This window comes from Hippocampus guttulatus, chromosome 15 (assembly GCF_054856545.1).
Source record: "Hippocampus guttulatus isolate MCC_2025c chromosome 15, RoL_Hgut_1.0, whole genome shotgun sequence".
Classification (NCBI taxonomy): Eukaryota; Metazoa; Chordata; class Actinopteri; order Syngnathiformes; family Syngnathidae; genus Hippocampus; species Hippocampus guttulatus.
Genome location: NC_141275.1, coordinates 11,718,061 through 11,743,566, shown reverse-complemented (window position 1 = coordinate 11,743,566; position 25,506 = coordinate 11,718,061). Strand labels below are relative to the sequence as shown.

At 44.7% G+C, this 25,506-nt stretch overlaps 2 protein-coding genes across 8 annotated transcripts in view; one reads left to right on the top strand and one right to left on the bottom strand.

Annotated features, from left to right (window-relative positions):
• Positions 1-885: 885 nt before the first annotated feature.
• pygma (phosphorylase, glycogen, muscle A) lies at positions 886-9,739 on the bottom strand. The gene is made up of 20 exons (XM_086131752.1): positions 9,384-9,739; positions 7,402-7,503; positions 7,227-7,305; positions 7,030-7,133; positions 6,655-6,786; positions 6,445-6,556; positions 6,262-6,344; positions 5,509-5,652; positions 5,262-5,354; positions 5,034-5,180; positions 4,210-4,373; positions 4,006-4,120; positions 3,790-3,891; positions 3,431-3,578; positions 3,290-3,348; positions 2,701-2,842; positions 2,057-2,264; positions 1,727-1,861; positions 1,521-1,587; positions 886-1,414 (listed from the first exon to the last, which is right to left on the bottom strand). Exons 1-20 carry the CDS (start codon positions 9,624-9,626, stop codon positions 1,265-1,267), a joined length of 2,529 nt encoding a protein of 842 aa, XP_085987878.1. The 5' UTR covers positions 9,627-9,739; the 3' UTR covers positions 886-1,264.
• Positions 6,675-25,506, top strand: part of LOC147193877 (neurexin-2-like) — a 124,764-nt gene continuing 105,932 nt past the window's right edge. For 6 of the 7 annotated variants that reach the window (XM_086131747.1, XM_086131748.1, XM_086131750.1 and 3 more), the window contains exons 1-4: positions 6,675-6,823; positions 13,453-13,620; positions 14,803-14,890; positions 17,645-18,123. The gene's annotated coding sequence lies outside the window, so the exon portion shown is untranslated. Of the gene's footprint in view, positions 6,824-10,292; positions 10,719-10,792; positions 10,907-13,452; positions 13,621-14,802; positions 14,891-17,644; positions 18,124-25,506 lie in introns of those variants that run through there. The other variant, XM_086131745.1, reaches the window with a different exon arrangement.

Here is a 25,506-nt window from a genome sequence, read left to right as displayed (position 1 = left end):
CTGTCCAAGGTCCAGTCTTCTGCTGGACTGTGGCCAATCCTCGCACCGGGGCCAGACCAAAGCACTGTTTTTATTTTTCTGACTCCAAACCTCCTCCTGAATATTCATTGAGTATCTTCTATCCAGCATCTCCTCACCCAGAGTCCCCAGTGTGCTGGATTGTATCTCGGCTGACTTTGGAAAGGCGAGGTACACTCCGGACCGATTGCCAGCCAATCACAAGGTACGCAGAAACCAACAATCATTTACAATCACTCTCGCACCTCAGGACAATTTCGAGTCCTTCAAGTCTGTTTAGGAATGTGAACGCCACACAGGGGGGGAAAAAAACATAGCCAGTACGGATTCTAAACAACGAATCCAAACTTGTTGGTGATTAATATTTTTCCCAAAAGAACGATTTCATAACAATGAAAAAAGACTGAAAAATGACGCTCTCCATTACATGGAAGTCCTCCTCCAGACAAACCACGACAACCCCCGCCCCGTCCCTTCCCACCCTCGTAAACAAACAGTCCAGACTGATGATATCGGCCTAATGTAGGACATTTGGCAAACAAGCACGTTTGCATTTATCAGCGATGAGAATAGATCTCATTTTCGCAGCGTGCGTCACCTGAAAACACCGTTCCTAAAATAGCGACTGTCTGCAATGCTGATTAAAATGTAAACTCATGCACATATGTTCTGGATTTCCTGTTTGCAGTTCCAACAGCAGGTCGACAACCTCGGGTTTGTCATTGTAACCCCCATCTGATCGTAAAACGTCATCCGTAATAAGGTTGTCCGTGTTCTTTATTGCCATCGGTATTGAGGATTACAAAACCTCGATGCATTGAAGGGCAACAGTGAAATGGAAATAACTAAAAGTAGTCACCCAGGCCGTTATGGCATTTTGATCATATTTTATTCCGAATGAGTTTGGGTGCGATTGCCGTTGGGATTTTTGTATTTAAAAAAAACAACAAAAAAAATCACCAGTCAGTTCACAAAGCTCCTTGATCAACTTCACAGTAACGAAATTGCATTCTTCGCACCCCCATGAACGTGGCTGCAAGCTGTGCTTTTGTGCACAAATGCAAGAGACGTGAAAAATGTCGCTGAGGGTTTTGTTTGTGCCGCCGTGGGTCGACGCGCATAGAATTTATTTGAAAATGCGATTGAACCGTTTGGGATGGACTGAGCACCTGGCATCGCTTCTATCTTGGAAATTAAGACAAGTTCACATTTACGATAATGTTGATGACACCGTCATGCGGGCAGTTTAGAGTAGTTTGTCAGGGTTGGGGAGTTTCTCCAGTGTGGGCTCCATTCCCCAGATCTCACGGGCGTACTGGGCGATGGTGCGGTCACTGGAGAACTTGCCGCATCCGGCAATGTTGTAGATCACCTTCTTGGTCCATTCCTTGGGGTTCTGAAAAGAGGACGATCCAGCATTGGTTAAGAAAGCGACCTATTCATGATGATTTGAATCGAATACTCATTACAATTACAATCGAGGCACATTGCCTTGCACAGACCTTATAAAGCGCGTTGACTTTCTCCTGGCATTTAATATAGTCTTCATAATCAGCAAAGACCTTAAATCTGTGTGGAAAAATAACACAATTAACTCGGCGATGGGAAAAAATCAACAGGTACACAATTAGTCTCTGTGGTAATTCTACCAGCATGCGAGTTTCTAGTTCTACGTTAATGGCTGTTATCGATATGAGATGCTTTTTACCTGTCGTGATTCATCAGCATGTTGACAATTTCTTTGAACAAGTCAGGCTGCTTTGGGCTGAAGAAGCCCCCGGAGATCTGGTCAATGGCTTGTTTCAGCTCAGGCAGGCGATTGTAGTACTCGTGAGCGTGGTATCTACGGGCGGGGCCGCAGAGAAATAATAACACATATACAGTATTATATAATAATAACACAACTGTGTACTTGATTTCGCTTGATGTACAGTCAATCTTATTTTCAATTGTATTCGATCGTGTGGGTATGCAGTATATAGTTTCGTAGTGTCTAGTGTCATTTTAAGATTTGGCCAGATGGGAGTTGACGCCTTACCCTTTCTTGTCCATTTCGTCAACATCGTCCACCCTCATGCCAAAGATGAAGAGGTTGTCCTCGCCCGCCTCCTCAGCCATCTCTACATTGGCTCCATCCATGGTTCCGATGGTCAAAGCGCCGTTCAGCATGAACTTCATGTTGCCAGTGCCGGAGGCCTCGGTGCCCGCTGTGGAGATCTGCTCGGAGAGGTCGGCAGCCGGGATGGCTGAAAGATGACAAGAGGTAAGCGCTCGGCGACTCGACAGCAAGGGTGTCAAGTGTGCTTCAAGTGTCAACTTGATGCTAAGTGGGCCGAACCTATAAAATTGTCAAACAGGTGATGTCGACGACAAGAAGTTGGTGTTTTCTCTGTGTTTTAAATGCAAGCGGGGGGGGGGGATTCTTTAAAAAAATGCCGATGTGTGCGTTAGACTGTAAGCAATCAAAGTGATTGTCAAGGCACAACAATGTCAGTCACCACAATATATATTTTTTACACTTTTCAAATTCCTCCTGCGGGCCAGATTGAAGCTAATAGCGGGCCAGCTTTGGCCCGCCAACCTTATGCTTGATACCCTGCCTATGACCATGTTAGCTGGGCGCCAAAAGGAACCACGAGATGTGCAAGGAAACCAGATGAGAGCAGCTGAGGCGTGAAACACCTTTCTCAGCGAGAGTGACTCTGTAGTTCTCCAAAAAGATGACTTTGAGCCGGTCTCCCACCACGGGATCATTGTTGACCACTTCGCCGATAGCTGTGATCAGACGAATAATCATCTTGGCAGTGTGGTAGCCGGGAGCGGCCTGCAACAAATGACATGTCACGCTAGCTGTGTTTAACCGCTGCAAACAAGCCCCCCGCCCCCTATCTAACCCACCCCCCACTGCCGACAATGGGGCCTCAAAGTCGAACACCATCACTTTCTTCCGGGATGCTTGTTGACCTCTTCTACCTGATTTTACAACAGCCTCGGAAGCTGCCTTCCCCTCAAACTATATTTACTAAGTGGCAATTCTTAACGGAGATTCTTGGGTGGGCATACAACTAAGATTCTTGTGCAATCGCGCAACCTCAGATGGATGACATCATGTTGTTGTAAAGACACAAACTAGTCGAGGTGCAATCAAACGCGTGCTGATTGCACCCGAGCAGCGCACTCCATTTTTGCCTCCATTTTGTGTCAGCTGACAATGTGCAAACGCCCCAATTTTCCACGACGGGTGAAATTTGGTCGGTTCGAAGGCACGTACCTTTCCGCCAATCATGATGGTTCTTGGTGTCCACTGCTTGTTGGGCTCTCTCTTGATTCCTGACAGCGATATGAGATTTTAAGCACCGGGGTGGCCCGACCGAGTCATTCACGTCCGAATGTGAATCGAGTGTCTGTTTACGGTTATAATAGGTGATGATGTGCAGACAGTTGAGTAGCTGCCTCTTGTATTCGTGGATTCTCTTGACCTGAACATCAAACATGGAGTTCGGATTGATCTTGACCTTATAGTGCTCCTCCAAGTGCACGGAAAACTTGAGCTTGTTTTCCTGAAAAATAATAAGGTTGACTTTAGCTCATCTGATAGTTGTAGATGCTGTTGAGCAAAACAATGCCATAAGAAAAGCGTTAAAAAAAAGCCGAATCCTCTTAATGACAGGCACCCCTATTGTTGCGGAGACTGTAAAAGTCACATCATGGAGCTTTGCGGATTGAGCCCAGAGGAACAAACAGCGATCAAAAAGATGAACTTGACTTCACCTGCTTCACTTTGGCAACATCACGGATGAACGCTTCGTCGTTCACAAACTTGCGCAGACGCTGCAGCTGGTCGAGGTCACGGATGAAGTCCTCTCCGATTCTCTTGATTAGACAAGAACGGGAAAAAAAAACGAGTGATCGCGCGCCGCGTCTTTGACACACAAAGCACGCCGGGATATCGGCGTGAGCTACGTGCGTTTTAAAAACAGCGCTCACCTCGGCGATGACCTCAGCCAGGCCAGGGTTGCACATCACCAGCCAGCGGCGGGGGGTGATGCCGTTCGTCTTGTTCTGGAACTTCTGCGGCTCCATTTCGTAGAAGTCCTTGAAGCTGCGGGGCAGACATAAATCATGATACGGCGATAATAAAATGGCTCACGGCCGAAGGTGCGTGGCCTGCGACGACCGCATGGAACGTACACGGTCGCTTTGAGGATGTCCGAGTGGATCTGGGCCACGCCATTGACTGCGTGCGAGCCGACGATGCACAAATGGGCCATGTTGATCCTCTTTTGTCCTCCTTCTTCAATGAGGGACATGCGGCCCAGACGATCATTGTCGCCGGGGAACCTTGCCGCCACGTTCTGCCAAAGAAAAGGCCATTCAACGCAAATTCATAGAATCATTTTCATCGCTGTTTTTGTGCACGGCAGGAGCGTGCCCCAACTTTACTTGGAAACGCTGTGAATGTCGCACAGATAAATGAAATTTCATTTCACTTTTCAACTTTAATTCATGGCTTGGCACATTGCTTCCCCAAGCGTCTGTCTGCATCTCGGCAGTAAAACCGGACTGACAGAGAGGACGGATTTGTGAGCCGCAGACAGAGGCAGGTCTCAAACCAAGTTATTTCCTGCTGAAATTGTGTGTCTGAAAAATGTTGTCTTCAAGCCATGATCTTTTGAATATATGTGGCTGATGGAAAAAGGGCACGGTGTTTAATTTGGTGGCTTCAGGGCCGCAAAAGAATCAGTCGCATTGGCTTCATTCACTGGAGTGTAGAAACAGAGGACCTGCCGTTGGTGCCCCAAAGGTCTGAACTGGGGAATCAAGCCATGTGAAACTGAGACAGCGAATGATTCTTAAGTCTGCAATCTAATTTTCTGAAAACTTACCCCCCCCCCCCCAGGCCTGCATAATTTTACTCGTGGCTTTAACAAATTCCCCTTGCATTTTATGGTCAAACGGAACTGCAATGTGCAGAGCAGCACAAATGACAGCAAGTTGCAATATGCGGTACTCACCTCTAGGTGGCGACGATTGATCTCATAGATAATTTCCAGGTGGCGGGGCAACAGATGGGCAAACAGGTCCACTGGCCATCGCTCCAGAGCCTCCGGGAGGACTGTGTGATTGGTGTAGGCACAAGTACGCACGCACACGTCCCAGGCCTATGCGCACGGAAAGATGTGACTTATTTGCATCACTTTATGGTTCATTCTGGTGGAAATGAACAAAAAAGCTCAGTTGACCTTATCCCATGGAAGCTTCTCTTCATCAACCAGAACCCTCATAAGTTCAGGAATAGCCATAGCTGGGTGAGTGTCATTCAACTGGATGGCGACCTGAATGAACAAAAGGTTTGTTAAATGCCTTTAGCCAGTTTAACAAAATGCGATTCCTCCACAATGCATTCGACAGAGGTGATTTTAAGCAAACCACAAAGACATACGAATGGGGTGTTTCAATTTGACACAATTTTTTTTTCCCTCCCTTCACCTTGTCAGGCAGTTTGCTGAAATCTGTGCGGGCAATCTCCCTGGAGCCAAACTTGGAGACCTTGAAGCGGCGAATGATGTCTTGCAAGGTGGCAGACACCACAAAGTATTCCTGCTTCAGACGCAGCTCCTTGCCCTCAAAGAACTGAGATAACACACACGTGAGTATGTTTTTGTCTCTTACACCCATCATTTTAAAAAAACAAGATCAAATAATTTATGGCTTTGCACAAAAGAATATTTTGGAGTGAACTTCAACATGACATTTATAAATGAATGACGATCCAAAATTGCACGGCTGAGCATTTTGCAAAGAAATTAGTCTTGTGTCCACATTCGAGCTGAATGAGTCACAATGCACTCACTCTGTTTTCATCACTACATTGTCGATTGAAATGGACAAGATAACCCAAAAGCAGTCCGTGTTGGCTAAAATGATATTCAAACTGTGCCTAAACATTGGGTCAACCGCTTTCTGCCCTCACTCGCTCAGACATATATTGCCCTGACACGGTTTATAGCTAAAGCTTTGGGGTTATCGCGTCAATCCTTCATCTGGAGCCTGTAAGGAGGCGACGCGTGGTGGTCACATTTTATGTCAGATTTAAAAGGCCATGGGAGATGAAGGCTCTGCGGTCCTTGCGGTCCAGATTATGTAAATCCATTTTTTAAGATTAACATATGTACCGGAATAGCATGTCAGCTGAATAAAAAAATAAATAAAACAAAAATCTAATTAGCCTTCCTTTCTTACATTGTCATTGGGATACAGCACACGGGAGATGTTCTCCGCCAGGTTACGGTCCAACACAGCCTGAATGTAGCCGCCAACGTTGACTGCACAAACCCCCCCCCCCCCAAAAAACAAGTGAATTTACAAAACCTTTCGAGCGCATTATTATGTTGCAGCACCATAAACTGTCAGGAAGCCGCATACAGTCTTTAAGGTTAAATTCGCATGGCGCCTTCGCAGACCACAGCCTCATGGTGTTGACGACGTTGTTTCTGTAGCCGGGGACTGGGGTGTCATATGGCAGAGCCAAAACTACCTGCCAACATATTACAGGAAGAGAGAGACCTTTCAGATTCGTAGATTTGACTCCTGATACCTCTATTAATATCTTCTTTTTTTTTCTTCCCCCCTCACCTGAGTGTCAACCCATTTGACACCGTCTGGCTGATGCTCGGTCCTGCCATAGAACTGCACAGGGCGCATGTACTCGGGACGTGCCTTCTCCCAGGCGTTGCCATAGCGCAGCCAATCATCGGCCTCTTCAACCTTGATAATGACATTGCGAGTGAAAAACACTCATTAGGTGAGTACCTTCCGAGCTGACTCAGACCCAGAAAATGACGAGGACAATCAAGACGAGATAATGATAACACATAATTATAGATATTATTCACTTTATGCCATTAGGTTGCCAAAACCCACATCTGTCTTGAAATAAGACCCAGATATACACCGTATGCTTTTTTTTTTCTTTGCAAAGAAAACAGGGAGATTACCAATGTTACAAACCTGCCAGCCGTTCATTATTTTCTGATTGAAGATACCAAACTCATAGCGGATACCATAACCGTAGGCAGCCAGGCCAAGGGACGCCATGGAGTCCAGGAAACAGGCTGAAAGGATCGTTCTTCAAAATGTTAACACTTGGATGGCTGTAATAACCAGTTGAACAACTCAAACGGGTAAAGGTCATAAAAAAAGCACACCGGCTAGACGGCCGAGTCCACCATTTCCCAAACCGGCGTCTTCCTCCATATCCTCCAGTTCCTCCATGTCCAGACCCAACTAAAGATTCCAGAGTGCACACATATGCTGATATTAAGGAACCCTTTCATAATGTAGAAGCTGGTTTAAAAAAGGATAAAACCATCTTCCATGCACCTGGTATGTGGCTTCATCACAGGCATTTTCCAGTGCGAGGTTCACCATGGTGTTCTGGAGGGTGCGGCCCATGTAGAACTCCAGCGATATGTAGTACAGACGCTGTTAAAACAAACAAAATAAATAGTGAGTATGCATCACCTGTTCTAAAACGTTTTACACCAAGTACCACCTAAAAATGCTTCATTCTCCAAGTACCACAATCATGAACGATCTTGGAATTTAGTGGAGTCGCTGAACTGCACTTGAACAGGGATTCTTTTGCATACCACTAGAGGGAGCCGGTGAGGTGAATCAGTGTTATTCAGTTGACCGCCATCAATCGCAGGAGATAGCGACAGGGCCCGAATGGAAATAGGATCATATTTTATATCATATATATTATAATAGGTTTAAAATTTGAATATGCAGGGAATCGTGAAAAAAAACATACCACAAATGAGGAAATGTTTGCGCGAATAACACTGGTGCGGGGGGAAATCCGCAAATAGGTGACTTCAAATACTGTAATTCAATGAAAGCAAAAATGCAAACTACTCTCATATCTGACATCCAGTATCACGTAAAACACTTATTGCCATCACATTGCATGCATGAGTTATCTTCCACCTGGGCCTGTTGAGTGCTTAGCCTTTGCCATTTAAGGTGTTTGATTTATTTATTTTTTTATATATTTTTTCTCCCCCTCTTCTGAAATTGAGAAGGCGGAAGCACACTGAAGAGCAAAAGCAGAGGGTGGATGGGAAGGGACTAGGGGACAAATTACATTCTGCATTACATAACGGCAACATTTTGGTTTGGCAAAAATAGCTGCTGTGGAGGTCGTTGTAAAGGTCAGCCTGAGAGTGATATTCTTTCCTTGTGGAGTTGGAGTTCAACTCTGGAGCGGCTCGCCAACTGTAGTTGTGTGTCATGGAAAGAAATACTCATGACAGAGATTTAAGACTGCCGGAGTTCATTTCGGATTTGTTGCACATCTTAGCCGACTTTGATTTTGTCAATTTCCTCAGTTCCTGTTAGTCTTATTGTCCCGGTTGCCTTTTTAACGGATACTTATCAATATCATCAATACATCAAGCGGCTGTCACCGTCACTTTGCAGCACACGAGCTCACAGCTTGGTTCAAGGTTTCTTTTCAAGGAATTCACCTTTGACCTTTCAGTCTGCAGCAGCGAGCAAGGTCGATACAGTCTGGAGGGTCGGGTGCTTCAGTGTGAGGTTGCATCCCACCGAGGCTGGATTAAACCTGTTCTAAAAATGTATTCCACTCTTTGAGTAAATGTCACCCTGCTTGGGTGAACACAAAAGGGACTTAAGTGACAGAACAATGACTCTCTTGGATGTAACAAAAGGAGAGGGGAGAGGAAAAAAAAGAAATCCCGTTTATTCTGCAGAGCGATACATTAAATAGCAAAGAACATTTTTCTCTTCATGTAAATATAATTGATATTGCTTTCACTTGGGAGCCAAACCGCAGTTTGCAATTACGTATGTGACAGTTTACTATTGTAAGTACGGGTTCTCTCTATTGGTGCGTGCCATGCACTTGTATGGGGGCGGTGGGGGGGGTGGGGAGGGGGTGGTAGATATGAAATCCAGTGCCCTTGGAGGCATGTGCTCGTGCGAGACAAGCAGAGGCTGTGTGCTTTATGGTGAGACGGAATAGGAGCAGAAGGTCACGAAGAGGTTTAATGTTTCAGCACACCGTAAGAATGGAAGCTTAGCAGCAGACTGCTAAGAAGCCCTTGCGAAGTTTAAATGTCATGCCCTGGCATTAGATTGTACCCGGCCTGCTCTTATACAGCTGAGGAATGACAAACCCTTTTGCTTGTATGCAATGAAACGTGGCTGTTCTTTATCGGCGGGATTTCCGCTTCAACAAGGTTGGTGTTTACAGCAAATATTTTAGCCCGGTGCATTCAAGGCAAGTCGCATGACTTTGGTTCTCAATGATCCACTCGTGTTAGGACTTTTTAACTTACTTTGGGATCTTTCTCATAGTAGTGCTGCTGGGTTCGGATCCACCTGCCGATCAAGTGGTCCCGCACAGTGTGGGCCAGAGCAAAGTAGTAATCCCTCCTGGTCGCCACATTTCTGTCTTTAGCCAGCGTGAAGTGGAGGTGCCTGTTGAAATTCTGCTTCAGCTCGCTGACATTATCAACACCGGCCAGGCCTCGCACAGAGATCTGTTTCCTCCTGTCATGGTCGGACAACGGTTTGGACATGGCGGCTCAGGGTTGGCTAGCTGAGACCTCTGGGAGAGAACGTTTCACGTCAAGCAAGCGCCACCAGGCCCAGACACACAGATAGAGAGGCAGCACAAAGCGGGGTTGGGTTCAGCTTTTTAAAGGCGCGACTATAAATATGACAAAGAGGGAGGAGCTAGTTTGTAGATGTGGTGAAAGGCGGAGCGTACGCCGAGTGACATTGAAATCAAAGGCCTCGCCAACACTCATTCTCATGGATGATGACATTAGAGGAATCGGACCTCACCATTGACTCATCAAATTTATCCTCAGTTGGGAATCGCAATTACTGCGGCGCTTTTACACGTAGTCAAGAACATTCAAGCGATAAGAGGGACAAGTGCAGATGAACGGGAAAATAAAAAGGCTCCGACACAAATTCTTACATATGCCAGCGCATGAACATAAATATTGCACAAGGCGTAAGATAAGTGGTCATAAAACCTTCAGGGAATGCGATTAAAAAAGGCATAAAATTAAATGCGACATAATTCGGGCTTGAGTTACGAGGAAGCATAAAAAAGTCCTTTTTGTTTACCGCATGTTAAGAAGAAAAAATTGCAAGTAAAAAATGTTGGGGGGGGGGGGTTCCCCTGTAGCCCTCATCCTTAAATAATGAAGACTCTGGAAATAATGATACCTAAATATCATTTGTTTACGGTTCTGCTCGTCATTATAATAATAATAATAATAATGCATTTTATTTAAAAGCGCCTTTCATGCCACCCAAGGACACTGTACAGACAATAAGAAAATACAATGTAAAAATTAGTAAACGAGATATTATATAAAAACAGGACATAAAATCATAAAATCATAAAAACATAGGAAATGGAAGAGCTATGTGTTGTAGGCAATCCTGAACAGGTGTGTTTTTAGACGGGACTTGAAAGTGGAAAGAGGTGTGCAGTTTTGGAGGTCCGGAGGTAGGTTGTTCCAGAGCTTTGGAGCAGCGTGACTGAAGGCTCTGGCTCCCATGGTGCTCAGTCGGGCAGGGGGCACTGACAGGCGGAGGGAGGACGAGGATCTGAGGGAGCGAGAGGGGATATGCACCTGGAGAAGGTCGGATAGGTAAGGAGGGGCCAGGTTGTGGATGGCCATATATGTATATAGAAGCAGTTTGTAATTGATGCGATGTTGAACAGGGAGCCAGTGAAGCTGTTGGAGAACGGGGGTGATGTGCTGCTGGGAAGATGTTTTTGTGATGATGCGAGCAGAGGCGTTTTGGACCAGCTGGATTTTATGAAGGGACTTTTGAGGTAGGCCGAAGAGGAGAGCGTTGCAGTAATCAAGGCGGGATGTGACAAGACTGTGGACAAGAATAGCAGTGGTGCGGGGGGTGAGGGAAGGGCGAAGTCTGGTAATATTGCGGAGGTGGAAATAAGCAGTGCGGGTGATGGTGTTGATATGCGAGTGGAAGGTGAGCATGCTATCCAGGATGACACCCCACATTAGCCACATTGTTACCTCTGAGCTCGGGTAAACTTTTCAAAAGTGTTCCAGCCGGGAGACGTGCGGGTGATGCGGATGTCTGGCAGCTATCGCGGCTAACTCATTTTGCCTCTCGTCATTGGCAGCAATGTCCAAGTTAGCAGATGGTATATTAAATCCCAACCAACCTATTTTAATTAATTTATTTATTTTTAGCGGAAGCAAAGCACAAAAAGTCCGCCAATTATCGTATTGATAGGTGATGCTATATTTACAAATTGCCGGATGGCGTTGGAGCCATCTGCGTTGCGAGCAACCATTCCAGACTCGGTGATGACTGCTTTACATCATCAACGTCTTGCTATTGCAGTACTGTCACGAGTCCTCGCGCAGCGGTGATTCAGACTTTTGTGTATAGATCGCATTCACTCAACAGCCCGCAGCCATATCAGACTCCAAATCATCTGCAGCCGAGCTACGAAGGCCCCGCTCTATTTTGAGTTATTGCGCTGGCAAGCCAAACATTCGTAAAGTCTTGACCTTCTATAAATAGTAACTCTGACCCAGTCCCAAAGGCCATGATATTTGAAAGGCATATCTTCGTTAATGTCAGCTGGAGCCAGCAGACAACACCCGCCGATCGCAATCACCGCGTCGCAAGACGCCGTTGTCGGCGAGCTGCAAGGCGGCTTTGGAAATTGGTTTGGCTTGTTATTTTACTGTCAACATGGAGTGGATTTCATTACAAGTTGACAGTAAAAGTACACGGCGGGGGGGTAAAATTAACACGTCCTCCCAACCCTTAGCGCACTGTACAAGACGTGAGAGTGACAAAGGGGGGGGATGTTGTTTGCCTATCACCGCGGCACAAAGGAACAACTCTGGCGGATTGACTCATAAATGTTTTTCTCATGGCAAAGGTTGTCAAAATACAATATTTGATGTGGTTTAATAATCCCCTCCGCGCTGTTACGTGAACGTCCCCGCATAGCCAATGACCCCTGCAACGGAGGAACCGTCACATAACGGATGACAGAGATTGAAGCTGGCGTGTCCCTGATTTGTCCATTATGATGAGCAAATTATGTTCCTACATGTCTACTGGCTGTTCTGTCAAATAGTGCATCAAGCATTTACAGACCACACTCGAGTTTCCGGCCGGATAGGCACGTACTTTATATTTATCAAGCAGAACCTTTTGACTCGATGATGAAAGCGGCGGATTCGGTTGTTAATTAAGATCAGCGATTAACTCACGACAATCACGGTTATTAGCTCAACCAAGCCGCCGATGGTCGCCGGTGCATTACGATAATCACGGTGTCAATATTTTGCACGAAAAAAAAATAAAATAAAGGAAGCTAATTACTATTCTTGCTTTGGTAATGAAGGACTTTGGGTGAAAGTGGGCAACATACTATTGCTCGTAAGAGATACATGACCTTACCTGCTTCGGCGTTTTAATTTTTTCACACGACTTGTCGCTCCCTTTTTTATTTTCAGCCCTTAAAATTGAATTGTATTATACTGAGAGGTAATGTTCTGTAAAGCATCATGACCTCACGTAAACAGGTCCAAGTATTGGGCAAATTCAAACATTACAGCCCAGTACAGTTCAAGAACACCCCCCCCCCCCCCCCCCGAATCTGAATGAAATGAATCAACACCTTTCTCAACCAGATTCCATGAAAAACTCTCTGCGCCCACGTATTGTAAATGTATCTGAAAGCTTGTCTCGCATGATAACATGTTACGTCTGCAGGGGCGTACAAATGCTACTTCACGAGAACAATTCACCTTCTTGTCGCCATGTATTTCAAATCATTTTTTAATCAATTGAATCCAGCAGTTTTTTTTGGGAGGGGGTGTTAAAGGGGCACTTCGCAGAAGTGAAAATAATCAATGGGGTGGCTCTTATCCCTGGGTTGCAGCTGTCAAGTCAAATGGGTAGATGGGAGTCAGCACAGTCCTGACACCATTTAAAATGCCACCGGTCAACACGCGGCACCCCCAAAAGAAAAAAAAAATCAGCTGTTCTAGTAGGCTTTTTCTGAAATGTGTTTTTGCTTTCTGGCCAAAGTCTAAAGGTCTTGAACTGTTCGTTATGGGCTTGAGGCCTTCGACAAAGGGAGAGAAAATTCCAAATAGTTCAAATTCAGGCTTTGTCGGGAATAATTTCGGAACTGAATTATTCACTTTCTTGATTGTTACATTCGAAACTGAGGAAATGACTTTTTTTTCCTTGTAGATGAATGTTATTTCAATGTAATGTAATTGCATTACAGTCTCGCTGCTGTGTAGGGTTAAAGTAACAACGTGGGCGAAGAATACTAATCATCTCTTTCCTGTTTGGTGTTTTTTTTTTCCCCCCTAGCTGAACTTTGTGACAAGGAATGCTGTTAAATTCATGCCAAGTGATTTAATTACGTCGGCTGCTCTGTGATCAGCACGAAAGAAACACTGTCACCTGGTGGTAAATCTTCACTTGAGTGCAAGCAAGGACGCAAGGACAAGAAGTGGGCAGTTTGCACCTCCGCTGCAGGTAAACAACCAAACTGCGAGCTTCGCTTTCACGACGAGTTCCTCATCAAAATCATGTCACAGTCTGGAGAGTTTTGAATCACAGTTGAAAATCCACCACAAAACAATTTGCCCGCGCTCTCCGTTGGGGAAACGTTCCCTCGGCCGACGATGCTTTGTCTCACGCCGGTGTCGACCGTTCCCTTAGGTCCTTCTGCTCATTACGTCGCACGTTGTCCCGCCTGTCGTCTATCCGTGCGTTTTTGGCTACCAGGGATGTTTGTTTGTGAGAGCGAAGCTTGGAAGCGACTGCCAGTGGACATGAAGCGACGAGGCCCGTTTTTCTGCGCTTTCAACTTGACGCTGCCCACTGTTCGTTTGAATGTAAATGAACACGGAGTGCTCAACTGCTTTGGCTTTGGTGGAACTTTGCAGTGTGTGTCTGACGCTTGCATTCTTTTAGTTTGAGGACAACCATTAAAATCTCATGCCGTTCACTCTCCGGCGGAACGCTTTAGTTTTGTATGCCGCACGGTATTTTTATATTTACAAATAACTTTTAGTTATTTAACTCATTCAGTACCAGCCAATTCTGGACCAAGTCTGAAAAGACGTATAAAAACGTCTTTGGGAGTGAATGAGTTAAAATAGCCCCTGTTTGAGACGTGGCTGTATTCTTGTTTTGATTTCTGCAGCTTGTGTAGGAAGCCAACTCGTGGCCTAATTGCACCAGGCAGTCAAATCCACTGTGTCTCCTTGGCTTCAAACTGTAGCGACTCCAAGTCCGACAAAATCAAATTCCCAAAGATCAACAAATGAAGTTGGGGAGCTCATGCAGCCGAAGCAATTTTTATTTTATTTATTTTTTTGGCCAGCACAACGCTAAGAGGTAGAGAGGGAATGTAACGTTCTCGCTTTTATGGGGCTGAGAAAGATCACATCCCAAAGGGAGGCAAAACAGGAAAACCGCTGATTGACTGAGCGCAATCATAATTATGTGCACGGAAGTAAAACACAGGCTTGCATTATCTGTACTTTTTGCCGAGGGTTCCGAGTCTGATAGTTCTGCCTGGCCGGTTTCATTTAAAATATATCTGATGTTGTGAAAGGATGCGACGTTGGGCAAGGCCGAGCTTTGATTTGAAATGCCGCTCGGTCTCATTAAGACTTTGACAATGGCATTGTACGTTTTGTATGTTTGCAGGGTCGGCTGGCGCGCGTGGCATCCTCAACGGGGAAACTGGTGTGAAAGTTCTTCAGCTTCGGGAAACCTGAATCTCAAAGTTTCAAGGGTAGATGTCGAAACTGATGCTAATACGTTCGCTTGGCTTCTACGAGCATATCAGTGACGGGTGACTAAAAACTAGTAGATTTGCACAGCAAAGGATCAAATCCCGACATTAAATGTAACATTTGCTAAGCCGTAACTAACGGCAAAATATATCCACATAAACATGGGCTATCATCTGTGTGCTTAACGCTTTTGAACTTTTCAACCTGCCATGCGTTTGTGATGATTTTAATCGAGCAAAGAAAAAAAAACAAGTCTGACGCTATAATCTGTTTTGAAGCTTTGCAATTTGTGATCATTTTCTTGGAATTTCTAAATGGGAATAAAGAGAACTGCACAAAGTGTGTGCAAAAATACCAGCACCCCCCAAAAACAATTTTATTTTAATTGCACGACAAAAGGCCTTTATAATATTAAATACCACAAATATACCTGTACATAAAAAAAATTCAAGTCTGCATTTTTAGATGAGACCCCAAAAGCATTCTCCCCCATTTACGCACTCAGGCTGAATTGTTTTTCTAAGAAAAAAAAGGAAATACATTTGAGCACATACATAATTCATATGTCATCCTCAAATACAAGATAGCTTTGACTTTATCTCTCGCAGGGAAGGCTCGGCCCCTTAAAAGCACACCTCGGAAGGCTTTAGGGGGTTGCGCTGTCACTTGAAAGGTAAAATATTCTCCCCCCCAAAAAAATATCTCAACCTGCGTTACACTCATGTTGGTTTGTTTTTTTGTGTTCTTGCATCATTTCCCATCCTTCATCTACTCGTGTTCTTTTCAGACTGGATTTAGTTCTCGTCTGTGTTTTCATGGCCGATTTGATATCAATCTGATGCAGCACAACCGGATGCCTGTTCTCATACACCCCAGTCAGGAAATGTGTGACAGGGATAGATGGGACAGAACCGAATATTTCCAGTTGCAGACTTCGTAATTGCCTGTCAAGTGTCTTCCTTCCAAGGCCGCATCGACTCGTGCCACCTTCCTATTTTGTGGCATTGACATATAAACTCACCGAACACCTAAACAATGTAATATGTGTCAATACGTGAGCATAATCCAAAATCCTGCCTTTATAAAATAAAAAGAGCACTCAAAGGGACCCCCCCCCCACCACCCTCCCCCAAATGGAGCAACTTGGGAAATCAATGATGAACAGCTTCAAGGATGTATACCATTTGATCCATTTCCACTTTTTCACTTGGAGACCGCGGCATGGCATACAATCCTACATACCGTACCGGAACCCGATCTGATGGGATTCTGGCAGAGTTGTGTCTGAACTTTTTCAATGGGATTAGCCAATTAAAATTGAAATCGCTGCCAACTGCACAATCTGGATCAACGGCGCGAGCTTACATTACAGATAATGGCGGCGTACACGCGGCCTCGTACAAAGACGGTTCCCCTCTTATCAACCCTGACATTATTTGTGTTATTTAATATTTGGATGATAATAAATGTGTTGCTTCTCAGAAATACCGAGTGAAAAAAATGTTACGCAAATCGGGATGCTGCACACACAGTCAACAGATGAACCCACATAAATGAAAGCGCATGGCTCAAGGCTTTGTTTTGATTGTCGCTTTCAGAGAGGTATGCGTTTAACAACATCTTTATTATGTGGTTGGGCTTTTCAGTAGTGTAGCATTTGTCGCGGATCATTTTGTGTAAACCATATAAACAATCTTAAAAAAAGAGCTCTCGGTGTGCTGCAGGGCAGTTTTAAACCAGTGCAAACTACAACCGCTATAATAAATGTTGTTCAATGAATATCCTCTCGGGGCGGTGGCTAACTCATTAGCACGTCTGACTCACATTTTGAGATTCAGGGTTTGAATCTCTCCGTATGGAGTTTGCGTCCTCTCCACGGGGCTTTGTGGGTTTTCTCCGGGTACTCTGACTTTCCTCACACATTCCAAAATCATGCATGTTGCTTGAAAGCTAAATTAGAGGTGTCAAACTCAAAACCCAGGGGTCCGATCTAGCCTCAATGTTTCTTGCAAACTGCCGCTGGTTTCTTCTTTTCATTTTGGAAGAACATTTGGACAGAATTTTCTACCTTTTTACCAGATATTCCAAGCAGTCCCCCCCCCCCCCCCCCCCGAATCCCTTCATAGCGTAAATTGAACAAAAGTTTTCTTTTTGTAAATATTTTCACGTCACTAATTTACATTTCGGTCTTCTCGCACTCCGTCTTCCTCCCATGTTCCAAACACATAATTTTAGATTCACTGTCGATTCTAAATTGCCCAAAGGTGCGAATGTACTTACTGAAAAACTCACCTTTGCAATTTTGTTCGCTTAACGCTCGAAGATGCCACAAGGTGGCGGCAAATGCCTAGCTAATAAAGTTGTAATTGGTGTCAAGGAAGTACTCTATGTTTAAGTGATACATGTTCAACGAAGACCAAAATGTTTGGCGGGTGTTGCGTTTAGCACGGGTTGTTGGCGGAGGTTCCCAAAAGTCTTTGCTGTGCGTTTATATCGGGAGGTATCAAAATGACAGTACAGTACTGGCGGTTTTTCGCTGTAGCGGTAGCAGCGCTAGTTAGCGGTCGTGTAGCGTAACCTGTAGTATCATCCAAAACTACTAGAAACATTTGAACAAAAATCCACACCATTTTAAAAGACCAACCCCTGTAGTTTTGATGGGCTTGCTTGTGGGTACTTCAGCAGCACCTAGTTTTCCCTCTGCCTTCAATAAAATGTATTTTTCTTATTTGACGACCCCAACTTTGTGCTAGAATGGAGGCGCAACGTGCACTCTGCCCACCCAAGTGCTTGAACGCTCATGGAAATCCTCCATGGCAACGTTGGCGCTTGTTGATGGGGTGGGAAGCTCCATTGGTCCACGACGACTGACCGCGCCCTCAACCCGGCCGAGCTACCTCGCCAACTGTTAGCATCAAGTGTCAGGGGAGAGGCGGCCCCCAATGCTGAGGATGAGGAGGAGGGGGATGCTGCGGAGGAGAGGAAGCATCTTTGTCTGCACGGAGCGGCTCCGGGCTTCCCTCGCTCTCGCTTTCCTCCACGCATACAGCAGATAAGAACGACCGCCACAACTCTGAAGATTAATAACGCTTCGTTTCCTACTGATATTTTTTGATCTTACCTTGATGCAGGGTCTTTTGTTTTTGGTGCTGTTTTTTTGGCCGGGCGGAATACAAAAAAAAAAAAAAAAGCAACCCTTCGCTTGTGTGTGGGATCGCCGGCTGAGGCACAGGTAACGACATCGCGCACCTCCCACACTCCAGCCGCAAAATGAATCTTCTAAGCCGCAAAATGAACCTTCTTAATGAGCTTTAATTCAGCTGAAACGCGGTCGCGTTTTTTTTTTTTTTATATGTGCGTGTGTGTCTTGAATGTCATCACTACGGAGTTGTTGTTATTGTTGCGGGCGCTTCCAATTCCGCCAGTAATCTACACTTTTTTTTTTTCTCCATGAGATGTCGCCATGCTTGAGAACTCGTGTAAAAAAAAAAGCCAGACGTGATCCAATTCTAAGGCAGGTGTTATCCGTGTTGTGGAAGAGCGTGCCCCCCCCCCCCCCAAAAAAGCAGCACAAACCAGAAGGTTGAGGTCGCGTATTAATTGCATGCCGGGGACATGCAGTGCACGGTGGAGCTGGATGATGATTTGCATCAAGGCTTCAGCCACCAGCCTGAACAGGAGCCAAGTGATCCCATTGTGCGATGCACATGTTCATGGCTTGTCTTCATTTGGCCTAAAAGTGAGGTGAAGGTGCTGCATGCAGGCTCCCTCAGATGCCGTTGGTAGCCTATTTATTATTTGGGGTGGGGGGGGGGGGGGTTCTGCAGGGAAAAGACTAACAACCAAGATAAAGGTAGGAGAAAGTACGACTTATGCCCCCCCCCCCCTTGAAAAACTTGTTCTCCGATGAGATTGCAAAAGCTTCAAGCTGCATCCGAGCATGTACACCTCCATAGGAAGCAGCTGCTGCCTCCATGTGGCGTCAGTTCAGCAGGGTGGGCCACTCAAGAAGGCGTGCAGTGGAGTTTCAACATCCAATCATTTTCTTTTTGTATATATGGAAAAAAAGATGGAAACACACACACACACATACTTATCAAACAGATGACAAACGTGGGCAGCTGTCAGTAAATGTGAGATTGTTCTCGGATGGAAATCAGCAAGAATGGAAAAAACAAGCTCATTTCACGCCCAGATGTAAAGTATTTGCCTTTTTTAATGCATCACTGGTTGCTTTATTAGGGTTGCATTTACATATACATGTTCCAAAACTATTTTTACAGAAGAATAAAGAAACGGAATTTCTAAAAATAATCTAGAAATAATATTTTTAAACGTAGCTACCATGCTTATATGTTCAGAGCACCTTGATAAGAAACCAAGGATAATAATATACTGTAATACAGTATAGCTTGACTGCTAATATTGATGTTTCTTTGTGATATGGTGGGACCTTGACTTAGGAGTGTCCTGACATTGGAATTTTTGGAGTGGCTCGATTGACTTTTTTTTTTTTTTTTTTTTTTTTTTTTTAAATCAAGGCGTCTTGAGTCATGTGAAAAAAGTAGAGTGACGGTCGCTATGGCACTTCAACTTGTTTATTAAACGTGCCAAACGCTCAAAGGCGCAAATTAGAAATGAGAACACTCGCAAGGAGCGTGACAGAAAATTGTTCAACCCGACTACCCGTGTGGTAAAGAAAAACTGGCGAGAGGGTTGCGCAGTATAACATTAAAAATGATGTTTCTTCACCATAAGACTCAAGTAAAAGTAAAACATATGCTGCACTCAAAATATTCTGCCAAGTACAAATAAATATGGCACGTCACTTCCCACCTCTGTGTCTCTATAAAGTCGTTATCAAATCAGTCAAAAGACTGCTCCAATAATTCTTTGATGCATCCTACCGTTCATTCCCGCCTCTCCCATATTTGCTATGCAAATTATAGCACACTGCATTTCACCAGAGTCGGGGGGGGTTATTTATTTTTTCCCACTGGGCAGCGTTGATTTCCTGTCCACCTGAATCGGGTAACCCGAGCCCCCACCCAGCCCCCGCTCGTGTTTTCGCTGTATGTGTTTTGCATCGCTGTTCTGTTGTAGAATACATCTATTCTGGTTGGCTAAACTCCTCATTCTCTACTGGCTTCAGTAACACACTTGTTTCAAAGCAAATCTCCTCTTAAGTGTGCTCCCTTCAATGAGAGCTACACAGTATGTTAAGCAAAAAAAAAAAAAAAAAGAAGCAAACTCATGCAATGCTGAGTGTTTGAGCTAGTCGTATTGTTATATATTTAGCTTGCTGTACAACACCGGCTGGCTTTTCTGTTTGTTGAACCTGCTTTCTCAACAGTCATGCCCCATGAGTAGTGTATTCTCATCTCGGAACACTTTTCTTTTTTTTTTTTTTTGTCCGTATCAGCTCTAGTCTGACACTGCAAAACCACTATACAACTGACCACTCAGTAAATATTCTGGTCTTGCAGTGGCGTCTTTAACGCTCTTGTGTTCTGACTCGCCAGACATCTGTCAACATTTGTGCCTTCAGTGATTGTAGCTGTTTGTGTAAATGTAGATGACGTCAGCAGAACTCCGCCAAGACTTGCAGATAGATAAGTGAGAGAGAGAGATGGGTTTATACCATCGATAGAATGATACCATACACCGATACCATTGGTTGATACCATACAAATCCAGGTCTAGATAAATGCCCTACCCAGGAAATACTGGGATCTCGTCGACCTGCTTGTTGAATATTAGCACCTGTTTCTTTGGCGTCTCCCGATGGATACCCAAGATTGATAGCTCGATAGATATCATGGACAGATTCATCGGGTTCATCGACCACGGTGGAATGTGTCTACTTGCCGATCATGCAAGTCACCATTTTGTTGTGGAAATCTGTATTGCGCTTATGTCACTGGCATAGTTAGATCATGATCTAATAACACATAATCATTTTTCGACAAGGTGAAGTGATGACAAGTGTGCCGTCGCGCCGCAGCTTAGCCACTTCCCCACACTTTGTCAAAGGTTAAAGAAGATAGTATTCTGGTAATTCCAATGTAGTCCTACATATTATGCCGCCATCAGGTTCTTGTAGTTGGTCGTGGTGATGAAGACCGAAGACTAAAATGATCTAATGGATGCTGTTACTTCTTAGGTGCTTTCTTTAATAGAATTTGAATGTATGGTACGTGGCGACTGCTCGTTCAGCTGGATATTTGGACTCCCTTTAAGCCACTATCACTTTTAAATTAGCATAGCAGCTGCTGAGCATGAAAAGGAAATCATATTTGAAATTAAGATACCTCACACAAAGGCAGCAGCCAATATGCAAAGAGAGATGGATGATTGGATGGCATGAAGGAGGAGACTGCTGGAATTAATGGCAGGACAGGGTTGACATCGTGTGTGTGTCTGTGTCTGGCTTTGCTCAGTGGCTTGCGCAAGCATAGCGGCGAGGAGAAGGTTACAGATATTGTGTGGCATTGCGAATTGTGTCGCTTCCTCTCTATCATAGCCCATCAAGGTCACATCCACAGACTGGATGTGGTGGCCCTGGCCTTTCCCTCTCCTGGCCCTCGGAGAGGAACGGGGCCCGCGGACCACTGCTGCTTCTAATCAGGGTTGACGCGTGACTCAATTGCATGCCAGCTGCACGGACAAACAGGGATTATGTCCCTGGATGGTGAACACGCACACACATTCGCTCACAAAAAAAAAAAAAAAAAAGGTCACTATTGAGATCTTTGTCCAGTTCCACCTTGGGCGAGTGTAGGATTTGTGCTTTGTTTCGTTCTCAAATAAAATAGTCTCATCCACACAATGTAAAACACATACCCAGGAGCTCTGAAGTCAGAACCGCGACACCCGCAGCGTACTGTAGGTTACGTTGCAATCTGGGTCATTATGCCACTTGTTTTCCAAAGTGGCTCCAAGCTTTTAAAGCAGCCGAGTCTGCAAGTGGATTTAAAGTCAGCTATACACCGATGTACTTTTTTTGTTGCCAGATTTGGACAAAATCAGATGATATTTGGGAAATTGCCTGCTCTTTTCACGACAGGTGTTCAAGGATCTGGAATGAAGCACGGCTGGTAATTTTCTGTTTGATCAATCCTACTCTGGATTCAGCGTAACTTGGCACATTGCAGCCTGTCACTTGAAAAATGATGGCAGCGATGTTGTTGAAGAACAACTCCAGCATGAATCACTGAATTTGGGCTTGGCAAGCATGTCCCCCATCAGATTCCTACTGCATACAATACGAGGACTTATGAAAAACAAGGGTGCTGTGAGATTGAAAAGGATATATATTTTCTTTGCTTCTTTGCCTGTGCATGATTTATTCAGGAGCAATAATCTTCTTCTTAACTCAGACTATGCTGAGTTCTTTTAGTGGATTTGACAACCCAGGAAGTGGAATGAGGAAGAAGGGAAACTTGAACCTTATTCTATCATCAAGTCTGGTCTCAGCTCGCATGGAATTGCTGCAGATTCATCGTCTTGCTGTTCCGGAAGCTGCGGCATTGGATGACGGGTGGATGACAGTGTGACTGCTGAGGCGAGAGCTGATTGGCTACAACAGAAACGCATGTCGTCTCCCACCAGGAGCAGATGTAGCTACGGGGTCACGTTTAGCACCTGGCACGAGGGTGTCCGTGCCAGTTTGTTGACTGACGTGTTTGCTTTTTTCTGACACCTACCTTTTCACTTGCAGCCTCCCCCCCCCCACCCCCACCCCCCACCATGTCAGTTAAACCCTCTTCACAATTGGGACTTGCAAGCATCCATGTAACCATGGGTGTGCTGGTCCTAGAATGAAGTGTGGTCAGGGGCGTTTTCATTGCATTCTTACCGTTGTTTGGAAACGATTCTGCATGATGATTGAAATCAGGCATTCTCAACCCTTTTTTATTCCTCACCTTCCTGTTTACAAAAAAACAAAAACAAACAAAAAAAACATTTTAACTGACTACAAGAGAAAATAGTACATTTGGGAATATTATGTGTGTTTTTCGGTCAGTTCCAAATTCCTGGCCGCGAGAATACATTTTAAGGCATCTCTCAGAGGATCGGGACCTATTTTAGATTGGTCTCTCCCACCACCTTGTCAGTTCTGGATGCCTTTTGTTCACATTTGCATATGATGACAAGATTAAAATTAATTACTTGCATCTTAAACACCCTTCGCAGGGATACTAAATTAATCTCTGTATTTTGTTCCCGTGAGACCGAGCGGAATTCAGGAACGTCATTGCTTATACCGTATCAAGACACGCAATCTCCAGACACGCTAACAAGTGCTAATGTATTCTCAGAAGGTCACAAGCCTGAACAGTGACATTCTGTCGACTCAAAGTGTCACCCTCCCGATAAAGCTGCCATTTCTATACTGGATGCTAACAGTGAACTTTCGCTTCACGTTAGAAAGTCATTGCGACTGTTACCTTACTTACAGTCAATAGCGAGGGACTTTAAAGCAGTACCACTCTTTCTCAGGGGGAAAGAAGAATTAAAAAGACGAGTGACAAACAAAACCAAGCAGTGTGGCACAGCGCTACTTTTGTCTTTCAGGTATTCAGGGATGAATTTCTACAATAATAACACACTCGAGACGTTTGCAGTGAGGTTTACAAATTCGAACGCGCCACTTCAGATCATAACTATTGTACCTGTATTGACTTTGACACCCGATTAGGGATGTTGAAGCCGCGCTAGCACGGTGGGATTATGAGGAGCCCGTTCCGTCTCATAGTCAGGAGATTTAAATTGGAATCTCGATGTGATGTTTGTATGGTCTCCCCGTGCTTGCATGGATTTTTTTTTTTCCTGCGGAACCCGGTTTCCACTCACTCGTTAATTAATTACGTCAAATGAAGACTCAGTTGTACACAGGAGGAGCTGTTAGCAGGGCCGTTTGTGATAACGGCATCGATGCTTCATGTTTATCACATCACATGCCTTCCATGTATTTATATTATTTGTTTAATATAATATTTGAGCTAAACCAGTACCGCGAATTGAAATGTGATGCGTCACAGGAATGGGCCACTATTTTTCTCCTGTAATATTCCCACTTACCACATAGCCTCTTGTTTTTTTTTCTCATTTTGGTTGCCTTGAGTGTTAAGGTCGCTTCATTTTGTTATAGTCTCGGTGTATTCCGACAAGCTTGCTGGAAGAGGGGTGGTGGGTCCCATCAAGGACTGTCTGGTTCCAGTTATGTCATTGATACAGACCACGGTCTATACCATCTCTTGGGGCTCTTTGACTAGCCAGCAGCCAAGCAGCCGGTAAAGGGAGCGTATGCTGGCTTTCCTGACACTGTCACATTGCCGGTGAAGTGTCTATTGATATGAGCCAATGTCAACAGTCTCTCGGGACTCCCCTCAGCTCAACCCCCCCCCCCCCCCCCCCAAAGTCTTCCCATCTTCCCCCTAGATTGAAACCCATGCACGGTAGACACTGCGCCACAGTCATACTTAGTCACACTCGGATCCTGATGTGATTGACCAGTAATTAATAAAAATAAAAAAGACCAATTTGAACATGTAAGGAAAATTAACACTTCATAATACAGCTGATTACAAGCATACTGTACTTTATGTGTCCACAACCCTAATTTGTTGGAGCCAAAACAATATCCGGTTTAATGTGCTAAATAATTACACCTTGAGACGCTATTTAAAGCCAGGCGGTATATAAAATCAGCTTGCCATATTAAACATAACATACGTGTCTTGGTAGTTAATGGTTAAAGCATCAGAGCCCTTAGCCTCATTGAGATTGCACCATTGTGCCAGTGGTGTCACGTTGCAAACATTACAGCTCATCCATCGTCGTTACTGTGTGACAGTGTTAAGGCAAGGAAGCCGAAAATTGCACACCGCGAACCAGAATGTGCTCAGGCAGCATTATCAGCGCCCGTAGAGACATAAAACACAATATTACCTGCCCGGTGTATACATTATGCAGTTATAGGGCTCAGAAGACTGCGAGGAAACAAGTCTCAAATCTACAGCAAGAAAGAGATGCAGTCACATTCATTTTATCTCTGCATCTACCTTTGTTCAGATCGTATGATCACTGGCCAGTTTCTCGAGCAAAAACACGAGATAAGCAAAGAAATGCGCAGCTAAAACACTTGATCTATCTCACGTGACACAAAACACAGTTGCGAGTGACAGCCAACGTTGAAATGTACAGAAACAAAGACATATCCCGGCTGCGGGTTGGCCGCTCGAAGCATTTGGATTGAACCTGCATCAAATGTGCTGTGCTACTTGTGCTATATACGAGGTTGCTCGCGATCTGGCTTGCCGATATCTCAATGAATCTTTTCTCTTTGATTTCAGACGCCTCCTTCACCGGCGCAGACATTCACCTCTCGCTATTATCCACACACTTGTCCCTGGGGAGATATGAGCGTTGTGTAGCATATAGCTACGTCTGGCTACGTCTACATGATAACAGTATAATATTAACGATAAGAAGAAAAAAAAGTTGCTTGCTGCCACGTACTTACAATCCGATTGATTTTGGTCATATGACGTTCAAGCCGATTGATCGTGACCTGAACCCTGAGCAACAATGATGTCATTTTTAGTTGACA